A 19,854-nucleotide genomic window follows, 5' to 3' on the forward strand; every position below is an offset into this window, starting at 1 on the left:
ACTAACCTCTGAGCTAAGGTGATGTGATCTAGATCACGTAAAAGTGCAAATATTGACCTAGAGGGATTACATTGTGAGAAGGTGCCTGAAGGGGGAACTCACAGCCTGAAAGGGAGGAGACTATGAAGGCTGGAGATCTGAAGGTGAAGATTCCAGTTTGCCATTCATTCTTTCCACAAACTTATTCTATTATGTATCCCTCATGCTTGCAGCCTAGGAGGATACAGGGAAAACAAGATAAAGTCCTGCCCTCATGGCCTGACTTTCTATGTCCAGGCCTGACACAAAAGGTATGATTTTTGAGAGCCAGACAGAGACCTAAGTACTTTACATACCATGCCACACTCAGTCCTCACATCAGCTCCATAATCCTCATTTTACAGTTAAAGAAATTGAGGTTTCTTTATTTGCCACGGTAACAGGTCCTCCCACAGAACAGTAAACTAGAGTCTGACATGTTCCTCAACCAGCTTCATGGAGCTGGAATTTGCATCTGAGCATTCAGGTTTCTATATATATATGTGAAGACGCAGGGCCCGCCATATTCTGGAATAGGCATATAAGGAGTCCTGAAAGAGCCCTAAGAATTCCACACTGCAGAATTCTCTCTATATATAATTTTCTCTGCTGGGGGCGGGGGGCGGGGCTGTAATTGCCAGGCTTTAAGATGATGGCCAAAATGACAGTCGCCCAGCTCCAAAATGGCCACCACTGTGTTTTCCTTCTATAAGAGCAATCGTGTTGTGACAGGATGGCCATCACAGGTGAGTGCTCTCAGGAACTGGGCCAGTTGCCAGAATGGTCCCCTGTCTTCCCTCTCCTGAGATATTGGCTCCGCAACATTTTAGAGGCTGACAGGGGAGGAAGGCAGGTAACCGAGGGTGGTGGATCTGAAGTGAAAGGGCACAAACACTAGACGCCCTTTGGAACTGGATGTCACTGCACGGTCCGCAGGCGCCTCGCTTTTGCCTGAATTTGTATAGTCACCGCCTTATTCTCGGCCCCCAAGGGCTCCTGGCAACCAATTCTCGGCGGAGAAGCCGTGTACGTCAGCTGTTGCGAGGCAGACTGGGAGCGCCCCCTGGGCCTTCACCTGCAAGATCCTTAGAGGATGCTGGAGAAAAGTGAAGGCGTCAGGGAGATGCGGGTGGGGGGGACGGGACGACACGGGAAGGGAAAATGTATATTCTCATAGGGTCCTACAGCTAGGGGAAAACCTTACAGTTACATAGCTTAACCTCCCATTCTATGTTGGCTTGACTTCCTGGAATGCGAAGCGGGCTCCCTCAGTCTCCGCCAGGGTTGGATGATTCTGATGGAGAGAAGATTCTCCTTTGTATTGAACTGAAATCTACCTCCAAGGACTTGCACCTAATCGTGTTACCCCACGAGGACCTGCAGAACAGCTTAATACCCCTTCCATAGGACAACTCATAACATTTTGCTCAAAATCAACAAAAATTCATTCCCGTTTCTTGGGGGGGGGGGGGGGGGTAAATAAGCTTAAGTGTTTGACTCACCTCATTCATAACAAGCTGAATGCTTTTCTTTTTGAATAATAGAAAAGACTCAAAAATGGGAGGAAATGTTAATATATAAAATGTAAACCTTTGGATGCAAGAACTCATGTGCTGGGTACCTGCATCAGCTTGATTCAGATCAGTGTTCTCATTTCTCCTGCAGACCCAGAAAACATTGGGCTAAACAGATATAAATTAGACATTTTACAGTCTATCAGTCATTGAGTCTGTATGGAATTTGCAGACCATTTTAAACACACATATACTATGGAAATAAGGCCACAAAAGTGCAAAAGAGAATATCCATTTCCTCCTGATATTTGTACCACTAGAGGGAGTTCCAGAAGAAAAATCACTGCAAGTAAGAGCTAATAACGGCACTTACAGAGTCTTTGCTGTGTAACATTCACAGTTCCCATGGACTCATTTATGTAATTCTGTTCACAGCCCTAATGAGGTGGATGTCATTATCCCCCATTTACAGAGGAGAAAGCTGAGTGCTGAGTTGTACACTTCGTCCACCTGTACAAAGTATACAATTTTGTGAAAGGAGATTTATCAACATTTATTAAAACCGCAATTGTACATGCTCTTTGAATCAGCAACTCCACCTGTGTGGAAGGCAGTGAACTTCACGGGCATTCAACCAGGGCAGTCGCACAGGGCCCGTGCTTAGGAAGGGACACTATGTTTGGGCTTTAATGCTCTGTGTCACTATCTTGAAATTCTTAATAATTTTCTTTCAATTTGTGTTTCTTAAGTGAAGTCCAATGGGGTAATAGAACATATGCTGAAGGCTTGGAGCCTAGGTTCAAGCTTGATCTTGCTTTTCAGCCTCCCCAGGACTGGTTTTCAGTTGCCTTCAACTCCCCCCGGGAACCACTGCCACCCTCTGAGCCACTCTCTCCCAGCAGGAGCCTGGGCACAGGGGAGAGAGGAGGTCAGGCATACAAACCAGTCTTGCCAAGTTGAGTGGCAGGACCCCAAGCACATGGGAAGGCCTGCGTTCTCTGCCCGCTAAGTATGCCAGTGCCTGAAGGACTGTGATATTAAATAGCAAAAACAAAAACAAAGCCGCCATGACAGGTCAAGAGTGAAACCACAGAGAGTGCAAGAGCCTTCTTGGGAATTCCCTGGCTTTCCATTGGTACGGACTCTGGGCTTCCACTGCAGGAGGCCTGGGTTCAGGAAACTAAGATCCCACAAGCCACGCGGTGTGGCCAAAAAAAGAAAAAAAACTTTTTTCTTCCTCTTAATGAAGCTTTTACAATCAGAGCCTAATGTAAAGCTTGACACACATCGTTTCTGTTAAATATCTATTAACTTAAATTAATTGAATACATTTTTATTTAACCTAGTAAAATGGATATTTAAAAAATTGAAACAATCTAAATGTTCTTGGAAAATAGTCAAATAAATATGATACATTCATACCATAACATATTGTGTAGCTGTATAAAATAACAAGGATGTTCGTTAGGTACTAATATAGATTGTCTCCAAGATAAATTGTTGTTACCATTTATGTTAAAAAGGGACTGAGGTTGAATTAGTCCTCACATTCAGGAACTTTCTCTTGGGGCTCCCTCTAGTGGCACATATGTGGAAGGATTCAGAGAAAAAACCAGTTGGCTCCGGATGGGCTGGGAGATTTTCAAAGTATGTCATTTTATACCTTTTGGATTTGGAAACAGAAGCAAATGAACAACCAAATAAATAAATAAGAACCTATTTTCAAAAGTTCAATAGGGCTATACTATGTATCAATGTGGAATTACGCATTATTAAGTAAATACCACAAGAAGCAGAACACAAGAAGCGAACAGTGCATGATATATATTTTACACATTTTCTGGAAAAGAGTACACAGTACTTCTATTGGGTAACATCTAGGTAAGCTCCTATTTATTGCGTGCTTACTATTTCACATACGGATAGTGTGTGAATTAATACACACATTACATATTTATAGTATGTCGCTTTGCACACATGACTATCTACACGGCCTGTTATCAGACCTGGTGAGAGATGTAGATCAAATGAAATTACTGAGGAGAGCAATAACAGCCTGAGAATACTTGCAAGATCATATAACATATGCCACCCAAAATTGAAGTAACAGTTAAGTGCTGAAGGAAATGACCAGCCTGTCCAACAACACAGGGTTGTTAGACACATCCACACCATGCTCCACGCCCAGCAAAACTCCGATGCTCCTGTACCCAGATTTCTGTACACAGCAACACCACCGTCTTTGTTTTTGCTGGTGGCCCCTCCCCTTTCCCTTGACCAGAGACCCTGTCATCCAAGGGACTGCTGACCAGCTCCAGAAATCCACCCCCTTTCCAAAGATGTGAGGCAGCTGAGGGCATGGAGCCTAGTGAGGTGAGCTCTTCAGAGGTAGGGGGTGCAGTCCTTAGGACTGCTAGGATGCCTGACTTCAAATCCCCGCTCTGCCACCCCCTAGTGGTGTGGGCTTGAGCAAATGACGTAACTTATTTTGTGCCTCAATTTCCTCATCTGTAAAATAACAGTGATAATAGTTTAATGTTTGTTTTACTGTCATGAGAATTAAATGAGTTAATATATGTAAATCATTTAGAACAGTGGCACATGGGCGTTTTTAGTAAGGTGTTTTTTGCTGGGTTTGGTTTTTGTTTTTTGGGTTTTGGTTTTTTTTTTTCTCCCCAGAGATGCTGTCATTTCTCCAAAGTGGCTTTGGTTGGCTAGGTCCTGACCCTCTCTGATCTTGTAACCCTCCCCTCCACCCTGATCTCCCATCCAGCTTTTGACAACTGCACTAGTGCTGGACAATTTCAAGCACCCTACCATCCCCAAACCCTGCCCAGGAAAGCATTGTACGTAACTCTCTTACTTGAACCTGAACTTGTATCTTGGAGGAAGAGCATCACAGGATATGTTAGGTTCTGGAAGGAGAGAATCCCTGCTTGAGAGGAAGTCAGGCAAGCCCAGAGACTCCTCTTCCCACCTCATTCACCCCTTCAGACCTTGACTTTCACCCTCACGGCTTCAGAATAGCCAGCCTGCTTCTGTCCAAACTCCAGCTGCTTTGCAGAGGAAAAGAATACACCACTCCCAGACTCAGCTGACCGGAGTCCATCCTTCTAGCCCCTCACGCTCATCTCAGACAAAAGCAGAAAATGTTCATGTCCCTGGCATGTTCCTAGCCCAAGAATGGTGCTGCCCAATATAATTTTTCGTGATGATGGATCTGGTCTATATGTGTGCTGTCCGATGCAGTAACCACTGGCTGTATGTGCTACTGCGCATTTGAAACACAGCTAGTGCAAATCAAGGAGCTGAATTTTAAATTTTACTTAATTTTAATTTAAATGGGCACTTGTGACTAGTGATGACTGTATTGGACAGCATGGCTTTAAATTGTCCATCCTGACTTTTTTTTTTTTTGTGAAACATCCTTGTTTTAAGATTGACAAGCACATTTTTCAAACTTGGTGCTGATGCTGGTCTCACCCTTCAGTGATCAGCCAGGTCTGGGGGATAAAGAGAAAGATCATATGTCCATCCCAGATCTCACTTTTCCCTGTGACACTGATGAAATTGGAGACTGGTGCCCAGGCTGTGGGATGTGTCCTGGTTGCTGGTCGGTCTGGCCTGCCTGTGTTGATTGACAGCTGCTGACTTTGCAATATAGCTCTCTTCACACTTGCCTCTCAGAGCACAGGTGGCCATCAACACCTGACACTCAACTTGTGACTTTCCGAAATGTATTCTTTGGGAGGGAGAAGCTAACAAAGCCCAAGCAACACATCTGAACATAAGGAAGGGCATTTGGATTTGCAGGGGGAGAGAGGGAGGTCAGATATCAAGAGGAAAGAATGGCCTGGCAATGACATTTATGAGACTGTGGAAATAGGAAACAAAGTCTAAATGTTTCTTCTTCTTCTTTTTTTTTAAATCCAACACAGCTCCCTCTCCCTTGGCTAGCACCTGGAGGAGAGGGGTTGAAGGAACCTTGCAGATTATACGGATGAGCCTCATCCAGAGGTCCAGTGTGTGATCCACCCCAACAGGTCAGATCCTAGAAGCCCCCTGAAAGGCTGGGTCACCAGGAGGGAGTGGGGGAGGAAGACCCAGTACCAGGCAGCCTCTGCTCCGTAGCTCTGAGGGGGCGGGGAAGGCAAAACCTGGTCATCTCCTGACTCTGTAGCCCTTTTGTGTAAGTGCCTGGCAAAGATGACATGGGGCTGTGCCTGGGAGCACAGCTGCAGCTCTGCTGGGGAGGAGGCAGGGCCAGAGCAGCTCTGCCCTCCCCGATCCTTCCTTGGGGCTTTTTCAGTGGTGGGGACATGAACCCTGAGGGCCTCTGCTTGGCCTGACCCTGCTCCAGGGGTTCTCTGTCCCCACTGACAGCAGAAATGGCCAGTTTTTTGAGCTCTTCTCTGTCCAGCTGCCTCCCCTCACTCCTCCTCCTCCTCCTCCAACTGTCTTCCAGCTCTGCAGGTAAGAGTTATCTTTATTCCTGCTCTGGGGAGACCCTGAGAACAGAAAGGCTCGTTCCCTGGGCTCACCTCCTTCAACTTACCCTCAGGTTGCTATGCAAGTTATCTTTCCAAAACATAGATGTGTTGACGTGGTTCCCCTCAGACACCTTCCGTGTCTCCCTACAGCCTTCAGAAGGGGACCCAACTCCATTATGCAACCTTGACACAGGGCTCTCCTTGAACTTCTTACCTATGGTTCCAGCTTTGGTTTCTCACCTGTCAAGTGGGGAATATCATAATAACAGTGTCTTGGAGTTGCCATCAGGGTTCAGTGAGATAAGGTATATATAATGTGCTTAGTCGTGCCTGCCCCATGGTAAATCTTGATACATGTTTGCTGAGTTGTAGTGTATGGTCATGTTTGAGAGTTCTGTTTCACACGATCAGGCACTAATAAGCTTTTACAGAGGAGCCCTGCTCTCAGAAGACAGATTCCTAATCTCAGGGAGCCACCCAACAGAGAAGGCTCAGAACATGTACTCCTTTGGGAAATCATTGCAGGTCTAATGGAGAAACCAGCCTCATCTTCTAGTAGCTCCAAATCTGACAAGGAGATATATCCCACAGAGGGAAAAAAGACTGGGAGCATACACAAGGGCAGGGTCCAGGAGATGTAGAGAGGGCTGAAGATACAGAGGAAAAGAAGAAGGAAATAGAGCCACCTCTAGGATGGAAAATCTCAGAGGAGAAGAATTTGGGACCAGGGTGTGAACAAGGACAGAGGGCTGAGAAGTGATGGAGAGGTGGTGGTGGAGGAGCAACCAAAGCAAAACCTCTAAGGGGAGAAGAAGGATCAATTTGGCCAAGTCTGAACGGGAAGGCCCATGGAACAATTAAACTGCAAGATGCTGGACCGCACTCCAAGGTGGGACCTAAAGACTGGGATGACCACATGCTAGAATGTTCTGTACAGGGAACTCACGGTATCTCTATAACCAGAGACCTTTAAGAAAAATTGAGCTTTTCCCTGGCTCTAGAAATGCATTTAAAAATTATCTTCTTCTTTCCCTGTTTTGAAACAACCGTCCCCACAACATACTTGTCAGGTTTGCCTCTGATGCTCAGTTTCTTTTCTTTGGTGTCTTGGACAGGACAGTTCAGAGTAATAGGACCAGGGCACCCCATCCGGGCGCTGGTGGGGGATGAAGCAGAATTGCCCTGTCGCATATCTCCAGGAAAGAATGCTACAGGCATGGAGGTGGGATGGTACCGGTCCCCCTTCTCCAGGGTGGTCCACCTCTACCGAAATGGCAAGGACCAAGATGAAGAGCAGGCGCCTGAATACCGGGGCCGCACGGAGCTGCTGAAAGAGACTATTGGGGAGGGGAAGGTGACCCTCAGGATCCGAAATGTAAGGTTCGCAGATGAAGGGGGTTTCACCTGCTTCTTCCGGGATCATTCTTACCAAGAGGAGGCAGCAGTGGAGTTGAAAGTGGAAGGTGAGTAGTGCACATAATAGTAGGTATTGTCTGTTGAGTGGCCAAGACCTCTCTTTGTGCCTTCAATCATTCTCTCAATTGATATAAGATCCTTCAACCTAAACAGCTCACTCCCTGGAATTAACTCCATAGAGGTACGCACATCAGTACGTGGGAATTCATACACTCACAATGTCCCTTCCGTCATTATTCTGTATGGGAAAGAAGCCAGAGTCAGAGTCCATGCCCATGAGTAGGGAGTGACTGAGTAAAAGCTGTTATCCATACAGGGATATCATGCAGCCAGTTTAAAGATTGTTTTAGGGCCATACCAGACTGCTTGGAGGCATTTTACTAGGTATTGTTGACTGATAAAAGCAAGCTACAGAAAATAGGGAAAAAAAACCAAAACCGTATGTTTTACATATGAGAGAAGTATATAAAAAGATATCCATAAGGAGTTAATGTGGCTCACTTTGGGGGAGAAAAGGGATGATGGGGTGTGATCCAACTAAAAAAAAAAAGACCATAATTTTATCCATGTCATCCTATTTATCCATTTATATAAAAGTATATATATATATATATCATGTACATTTGTGGGTACATATAGAGAAATTTTTTTAAATTTTTAAATAGAAAAATTGATAAAAGCAGGCAGCAAAATCTAAAATAATCAATTTGTGATTATTTTGTGCTACAAGAGGGGAATATGAATTATCTGAAAGTTAATTGAAGTATCCAAGTGGACTTTTTCCCTTCTTGTTTTGCTTTGGATTGTTTTTTCATTTATTTGTTATAAGCAAGGACCTTATTCCTAACAAGTCAAACTGATCAAATCCTATTACAATGAATTCCTCAGCTGATGCATTCGTGATGTTTTATTAGATGAGGAACATTATTGAAGACTATTCCTGGTAAACATAGTCGCAAGTGAATTAAACAAGTAGAACAATTGTCTGAATATAATCATAGAAAGAGATGTTACTGATAGATTTTACCTCCACTGCTTCCTTTCTCCAGAATTTCATTTGTGGTATATTTCGTGTGATGGATGACTTTGAAATTTATTTTTTGTTTTATCCCGGAGGGGTTAAGACGGGACGAGGAGGGGGAGATTTGAAAGTTGATTGCTATTTAATTAGGGGAAAAAAAATATTTTGAGGCATAAGCCTCAGGTCATTTCCCTTCCCTCCTCCCCACCTGCAGCTTTAAACCTCAGACAATTGATCACTTTTGTATCTCAAGGGCCACTGTCGCAGTGCTGGGACCAGAAGATGGCATTGTATGCAGGATAACAAAGCGCTATTTCTAGAGACGAATTTCAGGGATGTGAAAATAGCTTTGTGTGTCACAGAACGTTCTTCATACAGCTGTGCTCACTGGGAGGTTTTTACCTGCAAGGAAGTCTGATGGAGAGGACCTCTCCTCATGATTTTCCTCATTCCTGTTCAATAGCTTCCTAGCTCGATGACTGCCTCTCCCAGTACATTCCCCACCCCCACCACCAAAGAGGGGGAAAAAAAGCCTCTGGGAAGAAAGTTTTCCTTTGGGTGGACTTCCACATTCCAACCCTCTTCCTCCCATCTCATAATCTGCATGCCTAAGAGTCTTTTAAAAAAGAGGTTTTATAAGGGACCACCCACCTAGCATGCGGATCCGGATCTGGGAAGCTGAGACAAAATTAGGGTTGAAATGCAATAACTATGTGATTGCCAAGTTTCAGGTGTAATTACCTCCCCTCTTTCTCTAAAGAGTTTCTAATCTCTCTTTCCAACTTTATATTTCTCTTGTCGTTTTCGTGAGTTTATTACTAGTTGTCACTAATCCTTCCTTTAAGCTCTTCATTATGAAACTTTAAAACATACAAGGAAGGGAGGGAATATGGGGATATGTGTATAAAAACAGTTGATTGAACCTGGTGTACCCCCAAAAAAATAAAATAAAATAAAATAAAAAAAAACAAAAAACATATACACAAGTGGAGACACTATTATGATCGGCCTCCAAGTTCCCATCACCTGACTGCAACAATTATGACCCAAGGACAGGCTACCTGTTTCTCTTCACCCCACTCATCACCATCCTCCCCAACTGAATTCCTCAGGCAAATCCTAGGCGGCATTATCACATCATTGCTAAATCCTCAAGAATGTATGTCTCAAATAGAAAAAACTCAAAAAACAGAACACAATCATAACCAAAATACTATCATCATATCTTTAAAGTTTAACAAAAATTCTTATCAATACCCAGTCTGTGTTCACATTATTCTGATTGTTTTCTTTTTTTTTGGGGGGGGGGGTACACCAAGTTCAATCATCTGCTTTTATACACATATCCCCATAGTCCCTCCCTCCCTCCCTCAACTCCCCCCTCTCATTGTTTTCTAAATCAGTTAGTTTGCTTGAATCCAATCCAAACAATATCCACAGGTTGGCATTCACCCTCTAGAGCTTCCCACAGTCTAGATTTTGCTGATTTCATTCCCTTTTTGTTTAACACGGTGTTCCACACCCTCTGTTTCCTGTAAACGCATAGATTAGAATGTGCACAATCAGATTCAGGTTTGATTTATTTTGTTAAACATACTTCATAGGTGATGCTGTGTACTTCGTATCACTTTACATCAGAAGTCTCATAATGTCTCCTTTTCTTTTTTGTGATTCTAACTCTTTGTTAAAATATAAAAGGTGTACAAAAAAAGGAACTAAAGTATGTAATTGCTAAATCACGTTGCTCCAGGTAACTCCTGATAAGAACTTTGAAAGTAGATTTGGCTGCATTTTCTCCCGGGGGACACAGTAACAGACAACAGCCTGAAACCGCAGCTTGAAGGATGGTATTTATACCTAAGAAACCAGTTTGAGGTTGTTTGCTATGACTTAATGCCTACCCTGATGGCAGTATCTTTATCTAGCCCCCTAAAGCAGAGAACAAGATGAAAAGGGCAGTACTTGCACATTGAGACTACACAGGGAGAGCTTTGGGGCACTAAAGAGCAGACTCTAGAATGGACAATAGATGGCGCCAGAGAGCCGAAGTTTAGCCCCTTTACCCTTCCCACTGGGTTACCAAATACTGCGGATGCTACTTTCTCAAAAGCTGCAGAAGAGAGGTTCTTAACTTTTGTGTTATGCACCCTTTGGTCAGACTAGTAAAGTCGAAGAACCCCTTCTTAGAAGGATATCTGAAATGCATAAAACATACTCGTACTGAAATACAGTTATCAAAATATTAAAATAAGCTATGGGGTGGCCCTGATAATAGTGTCATTTCAAAATGATGAACATAAGTGATATTTTGAGATTTCTGCACCAACTGTGATATGAAAATATTTGTGATTTTCAGGGATGACAAAGTTTCAGGTTCTGTTCATATTGTTGTGGAGTGTTGTCTACAAATATAATTGAAAGAAAGACTAAATTTCAGTTTAAAGGTTACTGAAAATAAAAATGTATTTTTTTTCCCTATTTAAGTTCACCTTGACTTCCTACACCACCACCACTGTCCTAGTTCAGGCTCATATTGTTCTTTACTTTCACTGTTACCAGGGCCTCTTAATGGACTGCCCCCTCCAGTCCCGCAGTCAATACATCAGATCTCGTCTCTCCTCAGCATGAAATCCTTCAGGGTACCCCTGTGACCTTGAGGATCAGATCTAAGCCCCTTTCATGGCTCTCAAAACTCTCCGAGACTGGCCCAGTACGCAGCCTCGACTCCTGTCATTCTAAACCGTTGGCCCTTCCCGGAAACAGCCAGTTTTCCTTTAAACCTGAGCTCAGGTGTCAGTGCTGAGTCATCTGTGAACCTGACTTACGGCGCCGCGGGCACTGTGCTGGGTGTTGAGGATACGGCGCTGGGCCACCCCGGTTCTGCCTTTCAGACCCCTTCTACTGGATCAACCCTGGAGTGCTGGTGCTCATTGCCGTGCTGCCTGTGCTCCTGCTGCAGATCACTGTGGGCCTCGTCTTCCTCTGCCTGCAGCGCAGACTCAGAGGTACAGGCTGGAGGGCGGCTGGCGGGGATCCTTCCCTGAAGTGCCTGGCCTCTTGGAGCTTGGTCAGCAAGCGTTTATTTTTGAGGGACTTCTGGGTTCAGAACTCCATAATGACAAGTTTTACATCTCACCGAATGTAAATATCATTTAGATAATAGGACCTTTCGTTTCCCTATGAGGTAGGGCTGACATGTGATAGCCGCATTTTACAGAGGAGGCAGCCGAGGCCTGGAGTGGTTCAGAGGTTTACTCAAGCTGCCACAGCTTGTAAGTGGCAGAGCTCAGGCCTAAACCCCTATCTTCTGAAACATACACAGCAGCTCATACAACTGGGGAGTGTGAGCTTCAGAATCGGGGAAGTGTGTGCTATTAGGTGGTTTAAATAAAGATACTGTAAATGAAAGTCCCTACCATGTAGTAGGAGGTTCCTCCTTTCCCATCCAACACTGAGGACTTGAGTTCAGCTATCTGAAGCTCCTCTCCTGTGCCCAAGGGCTTTCATTTTGAGACTTCTCCCCCCACCACGCATTCTCAAAGCCAAAGCCCGCAGGGCCTCCAATTCCCCTCTGGCTCCCGTTCCTAAGAGGGTAAAGCAGCAAAGAGGGCTCAGAGTATATGAGGGGGGATATTGGTGGGATCTTCTCTTCCCCTGACCTCATCCCAGATATTCAGTTACCTCTTCTCCCACACGAGAAAGGTCTTCAGCCCACGTGGCTGAGCAGAAAGAACCTGATCGGTGGAGTTGGGCAGCCTGGGTTTGGATCCAGCTCAGACAGTGACATGAACACTCCAAGCCTCAGTTGCCTTGTCTGAGTCATGTAGAGATAACACGCTCCCCTCCTATGAGGTAAGGGAGGATTAAAGGGGACAGTGTTGTCAAGAGTCATCACAAAGCAGCTGCTCTCAGTGAAATGTTTAGTTCCTTCTTCAGGTGGGAAGTAGCTCTAGATTTACAAAGTGACAACCCAGCAGGGTGGAGTGACATTGTGAATTGAGAACCAGCAAGAAAAGGCGCTGAGAGCAGTGGGGGCAGTAATAAAACCTTAGGTTGGTTTGGGGAGTTGGTGGACATTGCTGTCTATGGAGATACTCTTTCTTTAACCCATATTTAACCCAGGCAATAGCCAGGGAATGACCCTGAACTCCCTTCAAATCTAGTGCTCTCCTCACTGTAAGAGGTGCTCTCGGGCTGCTGAAAAACAGCCTGCACAAAGGCCCAGGGCAATGGGTGTGGAGGGACCCCACCTAGTGCCTGGGCTGGAACTAAAAATTGTTGCCTTTTTCTATTTTAGGAAAACTTCGAGCAGAGATAGGTGAGTTCCAGGCACCTTCCCTCTGCATACCTCCCTCTTGGTCTTTTGGCGTAACTGAAATGGTCATTTTCTCAGACCACCTCTGCCTCTGTCCCAATATCCCATGCTCCCTTCGGGCAAGAACTTTGCTATTTAAAACTCCTATGACTCCAGTCGTAGAAAGTCTCATTCCTCTTCCCTGCCTTCAGCCAAGGTAGAAGTAAAATTCTACAGCTTCCTTTCCTCTGTTGTGCTTCACTGACAACTACAATTTAAAGTGATTAAATAACAAAAGCTTAGAGAAAGGATTGTTTTGAGTGCCCTACTAAGTCCCTTTCCATTTCTTCTCCTTTCAGAGAATCTCCACCGGACTTTTGGTAAGTCCTGGGGTACCCAGCCCCTCAGGTCAGCTTGGTGTTTCACTGGGCTCCTGTCTCCTGGGGACAGAAGAACCCCCTGGCTCCTGGTTGGTTTCCTCCCTCTTTTGTTCTTTCTTTGACTGTCATCATCTGCATCTAGGATGGGTTAGATAATAGCAAACACATCACTCTTTCATGTGCCTGGCACTATAACAGCTTCCCAAATGTTAACTCATTATGTAGGAATTACAAGTACTTTATGTACATTACTTCTTCTGTCCTAACCACTTGGCCACCAGGGAAGTCCCTGTAGGTTACTTTTTTCAGGAATTACAAAGGGGAGATAAATAGATCCTTCGCACATCAACTTGACGTCTAGTTGGGGAGGTGATACAGACACATAAATCAACTGGAGAACAAAGTACATAGACATCATTGACAATTCACATGGAGCAGTGTTTTCACAAGCACAGAATGAGTGACTCCTCAGGGGAGGCGTCTTGAGGGAAGAGTGGAGACAACAAACCCCACTAGAATGTTGGGCTGGACTTCCCTGGTGGTCCACTGGTTAAGCCTCCACACTTCCACTGCAGGGGCCGTGGGTTCAATCCCTGGTGGGAGAACTAAGATCCCACATACCGCGAAGCCAGAAAAAAAAAGAAAGAAAGAAAGAAAGAAAAGTTGGCCCAAGGACATGGTCTCTGTCCTTTGTGTTCACGGCGGATTGTCCAGTGCCTAAGGACAATGCACCCAAATATCTGTTGAATAGATGTTGCAGAAATTATAAGATGGTCCTTGCTGTGAGCAGCCTTCCTGAACAGCCTCTCCTCCTGAGGCTGAAGGTGCCCCTAGCTCCACCCTAGCACTTAATCAGTGTGCAGAAAAAACAACACACAGTCTGCAACTCAAAGGGGAAGAACAGGATCTTTGTTTTACAGGATTCAAGTAATAAAGGTCTTAATTCTTTTTGTGCTCTTTAGCAGTCTGGTGAAGCCTCATGGACCCCTCCCTTCCCAGAATGTTTTGAAATGTGCACATAAAATATAACACATAAGATTACTTAGAAAACCATTATTTTGAAATAGTTATTGAAATATAAACAAATTTGTGATAAAGTAACAAATGTTTCTTTAAATAACAAAAATATACATTAAATAATAAAAATGTAGTGGCAGGTCTAATAATTGGGTGATTTCATAATATTGATAAACAGTATTTTGAGATTTCTGCAACAACTCTGATGGGAATGTAGTTTCCATCAGTGATAAAATCACAGATACTGCCGATAACTGGTTTGCTACCTACATTTTTAGTGGAAAAGAATGCTAAATTCAGTTTGAAGTTAGTGACAATAAAAATGTAGTGCCTTTCTCATCCAAATTCATGAACTCCTGGGATTCTATTCAAACTCTTTTGGAAGCCAGGTGAAGAACCCCACCCCCACCCAAAAGAAACCCAATAATAAACGGAGAGGGCTGGGTGGGCCACGAGGGGGAACACACGTTAATCCTGTTTGTTCTGCGGCAAACGATTCAGATGCCCACTTCCTGAGGGTGCCCTGCTGGAAGATAACCCTGTTTGTAATCGTGCCGGTCCTCGGACCCCTGGTGGCCTTGATCATCTGCTACAACTGGCTACACCGCAGACTAGCAGGTGCAGTGCTGGGGCAGCAAAGGGGACCGCTGAGCAGCAGGGGATCAAGCCAGCCCTGAACGGGAAACCTAAAGAGGGTGGATGGAACCAGGGCTCAAGATTCAGAGCTGGAATTTCCTTCCTGCTCTGTCCCCGTGGCCAGCTCCAGGCTCCTCAGAGAATCCATGAAGAGAGCCACTTACTGAGATCTGTGGGGTCCCTTAGTAGAAAGGGGGGTGGGGTGGGGCATGACTGCAAAGTCCACAGGGAGGATCATCCACTCATCACCTGTTTCTCTTTGTTTTCAGGGCAATTTCTTGAAGAGCTAAGTAAGTTTTCTCCTCTTTCTTGTAAGGCGAGAGCAATAAAACAAAACAAAACAAAAAAAAACCATCAAGGAAAACGGCAAGGGGAAGAGGGGGCTATTGAGGGATCAATATCCCAAAAGGACAGGAGGGGCTGGTGAACCTGGGTGGAGGGAGAACTCCTCCCTCGCCTTCATGCTCCAAACAGGAATCCCACTCCAGCTGGCCTCCTTTCCCATTTGTTCCCTCCCTACAGCAGCTGCCCTGGGCGCCCCCTCTAGAAACTAGATGACTCCACAGGGCCTTTCTTCTCCCTGGTTTGACAGTTTCATGATAGAAACCGTTGACAGCTTCTTCAAGTTATTTTCTCCTCCTCCTAGGAAACCCCTTCTGAATGATGTCGCATCTTGGCAGGGGTGGAGAAGAGCCTTGTTGGTCCAAGGATTGGTCCTCAGGGATGTCGCATCCATCGAGTTGCACACTCACTGGCCTCTTCGCTCTGGGGACATTTCAATCTGCACTTTCAGGAGTGCTCTGAATTCCAAATAGGATCAACTTCTCTTCTGTCATCTGCCTTGTCTCTCCCTTTTCCCAGATCCTTCCTTCCTCTGCCCCTTTATGCTACCCACGTCTTTCTATTCCTTAGTCTGTCTTCCATCTGGATGCCCCCTCTGGTTGCAGCCAGGCAGGTGCTCTACTCTCCATCAGAGGGCAGCTGTGCTGCAGAGTAACACAGGCAAGAGGGTCTCTGCCATGAACTGGAGACCAGGAACCTCCTCGTTGCAAATTATAGTATGCCAGCTTTGCAAATGGTGACTGTTTCTTCCAAGATCTCAGCCCTGCTGGGAAGGAGTGGGAAAAGTCCAAAACATCCAAGAGAGAGCCAAGTGATCTGCAGAGTGAGGACGTGAGGAGCTCTAACCAAAAACAGGATGGGAAGAAACCCACAGAATGCCGGCCAGAGCTCCATCTTGCCCAGGCAGCCTACCGAGGAGCCAGGGGAGCAAAGGTTGAGAACTGGGCCACACGCCTGCTTTAGAACGCCTCCCTTCTGCATCTTGTCCAGATGGGTCCCTCAGACTCACCCTCACTCATCCTTTTTCTCGCATCTTCACACCTATTGGAGTGTTTTCTTCAACAACTACTACTTGATGGTGTATCAGACACAGAGAAACAAGCTAGGTGCTAATTAATAATAATACAAGTTTCCATGTGCCACCTCTTGTCCCTTTTCCTTTCTGTATTTCCTTCAGTACTCCTTCACCTCTCTCTTCCTCTACCCCAGTCTCCTTAGCCTGGAGGTCAGTCCTCAGGAAAACCAGAGAAAGACTTTGGGCCAAAAGGCCACTTATTTACATTCCAAGACTTTCACTGACTTATCTGCTTTCTTTTCTCTGCTGCCTTCTCCCCTCCCTTCCTTCTCTCTCCTGAGGGTATGGATCCAGGAGAAAGATCCATTTCCTTCCCTGCTGCATTGGAGGCATCAGGGAAAAAGCCAATCCACTGACCCAGGATGGCCCAGCATTTATGGGGACTGCCCAGGCAGAGCCCCTTGCCCCTGTAGCCCCCCCAGTGACCCAAAAGGTCCTCTTTCTCCCCAAAGCAGACATCGCAGATAGGGCAACAGTACAGCTTCTTCTTCCAGTGAGTCTGCTGGTGCCTGACCAGCCCAGAGAGTAAAGTAAAGGACTTGCCACAGTGGAAGCAGCGGTTGGACTGCTCTGTGAAGTGGGCCTTCTGGTGGCTGGAGAGAGAGGTTTTCTTGCTAAAAGTCAAGGGACAATGAGAGCAAGAGAAGACCTTGAGTCTTGAAGGCTTTTCCGGGTGAGAGTTGGACTTGGTATCCAGGCAGGCGGCTCTCATGTTGACTGCCTGGGTCCTGGTCACAGGCCTTGGGGTTGTAATGACAGGGTGCTGAGCTTTCACAGTGATTACCTGGTTCTTGGCTGCAGGTGCCTGGTTCCTGTCTATTGGTGGCTGAGTCTGAGCCTCAGGACCCTTGGTTTTAAATGAGGGTTCTTGGGTCCCAGCCACTGGTGCACTGTTCCCAGTTGCCAGCCCCTGGAATCTGGCTGTGGTGTCTGGAATCCTCACAGTATGCTTCTGGTTTCCAGCTCCTGGCTCCTGGCCTTGGTGTATCTTCTGGTGGCGTTTGAGCTCAGACTGGTCCCGGAAGCACTTCCCACAGGAGGGGCACGAATGGGGCCGGTAACCCAGATGGACACGGCGGTGACGGCTCAGTCCAGAAGCATCACAGTAGGTCTTGCCACAGAGTGAGCAGCAGAAGGGCCTCTCCCCGAGGTGCTTGCGCCGGTGGTAGCTGAGGTCCTTGGGGTTCAGGAAGGACTTCCCACACTGGCTGCAACTATGAACAAACTGGTGGTGGTAGAGGCTGGAGCGCTTGCTGAAGCACCTGCCACAGGTATGGCAGGCAAAGAGTGGCCCAACCCGGGATGCTGGGAACACTGACGTCCTGTCTAGGGAGCCAGCTGGAGCACAGGATGGGCCTGCCCCTCGGCGAGCAAGGGAGACCTTCTCGTTATCTCCAGTTCCCTCATCTCCCAAACTCTGACTCTGTTCTTGAAGTTCCTCCTTCTTGCCTCCTGTAGGGAATGAGGAAGAATAGCGAGATTCACCATGACAACCCCAACATAAGCTCTCTGTTCAGTCCAAGCTACTGCCTCACTTTCTGCCCTCCCTCTCCCACCCGACATTCACCCTCACTCTTAGACTGCAGAGGCCAGAGATCAGAATAAATGTTTCGGTTTTCCAATTAAAAGCAAATAAAAATTTAACTGGAATTTTCCAATAATATCAGAGATCAAAATTTTAACCACATTTCTTGAAATCCATTTCCTTTCATTTTCTTTTTTTTTTTTTAATTGAAGTATAGTCGATTTACCATGTGTGTTAGGTCCTCTCATTTTCAATATTACTTATACTCGCAGACAGCCCAGATACCCACAGGTGACCTCGTTGCATAAGCAAGTGACATGGAATCTCCAGAAACTGAAGATATTCACTTGTCCTGAATGGCTTAGATACTCATCGTTTTGAAGCCAAGGGACTTGAGCAGATGATGTTAAGGTTTCTTCCAGCTCCACATCTGACCAGGCAGGAAGGGGACACAGGCTAGGAGCGGGTATGCAGAGCCCTGATCCTCTTAGTCATTTCCATCCTTCCCAGGCAATTCCTGGGCCCTTTTTACCCTCCTCTCGCCTTTGCAATTCTTACCTGAATGAAGGCCTTCTCCATTTGGGGGACAGAGATCTGCTCTCCACTGTTTCTCTTCCAGTTCAAGCTTGGCGATCAGATCTGGATTAGACAAAAAGACTCTGGCTGGGGAATGGGAAGGAGAGGAAGAGTTGAGGTCCTAGGCTCGGCCCCTTCACACCTGATGGGGACAACAGGCTACCTTCTTCCGTATCTTTGGTTTAAGAGCCATAATCTGGGACACTTAGGTGCGGGGAGAAGACATGCAAAAGGTCAGCTCCTAACAAAGCACCTAGCACATAATAGGAGTGACTCAGTAAATATTGGCTGGATGAATAGGCGGACTTGTATACTCTGAGAACACTTTAAGGCTCATCGTGTTACAAGCGTTATCTTTGCCTTCATGCAAGCTTTCATTTCTTCTTTCACCCCGAGCCTAGTAACCCAGATCTTTCAAACCTGGAACGTATAGAACCAAGGATCAGTGAAGCTAAATGTGAGCTTTTCTACCTGCCCAGGGAAACCAGATGTCCCAGAGGCCGGAGACAGGGGGCTTGTGAGAGATCTCAGCCTCTTACCTACAGACATCAGATTTCTGAAGGTTTCTGACATAACATCCTTGTAGAGGACCCTCTGACTGGCATCTAGACATTCCCACTCTTCCTGGGTGAAATTCACTGCCACATCCTCAGAGGTGACTGGCTTCTGGAAGAACAGGAGAGATTCAGGGAGTCTATATGCAGACAGACAGACAGACATCCAGTCTCAAGGTTCAGAAAACTAAGAGAAAAAGAAAACCATGGAAGGAGGGGAGAATAGGAAAAGATAAGTACAAGACAGGAAAGGAAGGATGGAAAGGAGGAAAGAACAACGTCGGGGGAGAAGGGAAGGGTATATACTGAATGTAAGTAGGAAGGGTGCAAAGGAAAAGGGCTGCCACTCTGATGAATTTCAGCAAGTACTCCTTGAAGGATGCCAGGGTGGTGTGGAGTCTGATAAAAAAGGCCTTGAAACCCCTTCTCCTGGGTGCTGTTCAGCTTGGAACACTCGAGATTCCATTTGGTCTGCAGGCAGGATAATGGATAAAAGAGCTCCTGCAGTCCAGGACCCGGTCCCTCCCTCTCTCTCACGTGATCTCCTCACCTTCACCCACGCCTTCCACCAGCACTCTCCCTTCAGGGAGTCCTCGTCCACCTGAAGGAGCAGCTTCTGTACAGGTTTGATTGGCTTCAGCTGGTCAAACACCTTCTCTTCCATGCTGTCTCTTTCTAGCTTTATCCACTCCTGGCCTGGCCTCCAAGGCTGACTGGGCTCCTTCCTGGGGCTGTCTACCTCCCAGTGACTGAGCAGATGGAAAGACTTTGAAAAGGCCCCAGGGTTTGATGTGGCCTCCTGTGACACAGGTATCTGCTCCAGGGGGCTGTCTTCCTTTTTTGTTCTGCTGTCCAAATTCTCTTCTTTCACAACTGAAAACATCTTTGATTCCCTCCAAGCCTAGGCCACAGAGTTCAGGGACCTGGTCACCCTCGGCTCAGCAGCCACTGTTCAGTGATGCCAGGTTGGGGCTCTGAAGGCGTCGTCTGCCTTCT

At 46.1% G+C, this 19,854-nt stretch overlaps 2 protein-coding genes across 3 annotated transcripts; one reads left to right on the forward strand and one right to left on the reverse strand.

Moving 5' to 3' along the window:
- Positions 1-5,852: 5,852 nt before the first annotated feature.
- MOG (myelin oligodendrocyte glycoprotein) lies at positions 5,853-15,899 on the forward strand. Of its 2 annotated transcripts, XM_057700630.1 has the most exons (8): positions 5,853-6,005; positions 7,138-7,485; positions 11,351-11,464; positions 12,757-12,777; positions 13,113-13,133; positions 14,652-14,768; positions 15,056-15,076; positions 15,433-15,899. In XM_057700630.1, exons 1-8 carry the CDS (start codon positions 5,921-5,923, stop codon positions 15,444-15,446), a joined length of 741 nt encoding a protein of 246 aa, XP_057556613.1. In that variant the 5' UTR covers positions 5,853-5,920; the 3' UTR covers positions 15,447-15,899. The 2 variants fall into 2 exon arrangements, with proteins under 2 accessions (XP_057556613.1, XP_057556612.1); XM_057700629.1 differs by lacking the exons at positions 15,056-15,076; positions 15,433-15,899 and having other exon boundaries at positions 14,652-14,827.
- Positions 14,351-19,741, reverse strand: ZFP57 (ZFP57 zinc finger protein). The gene is made up of 4 exons (XM_057700628.1): positions 19,409-19,741; positions 18,844-18,970; positions 18,287-18,367; positions 14,351-17,655 (listed from the first exon to the last, which is right to left on the reverse strand). Exons 1-4 carry the CDS (start codon positions 19,739-19,741, stop codon positions 16,421-16,423), a joined length of 1,776 nt encoding a protein of 591 aa, XP_057556611.1. The 3' UTR covers positions 14,351-16,420.
- Positions 19,742-19,854: the final 113 nt, after the last annotated feature.

The sequence above is a fragment of the Hippopotamus amphibius genome, chromosome 11, assembly GCF_030028045.1.
Source record: "Hippopotamus amphibius kiboko isolate mHipAmp2 chromosome 11, mHipAmp2.hap2, whole genome shotgun sequence".
Classification (NCBI taxonomy): domain Eukaryota; kingdom Metazoa; phylum Chordata; class Mammalia; order Artiodactyla; family Hippopotamidae; genus Hippopotamus; species Hippopotamus amphibius.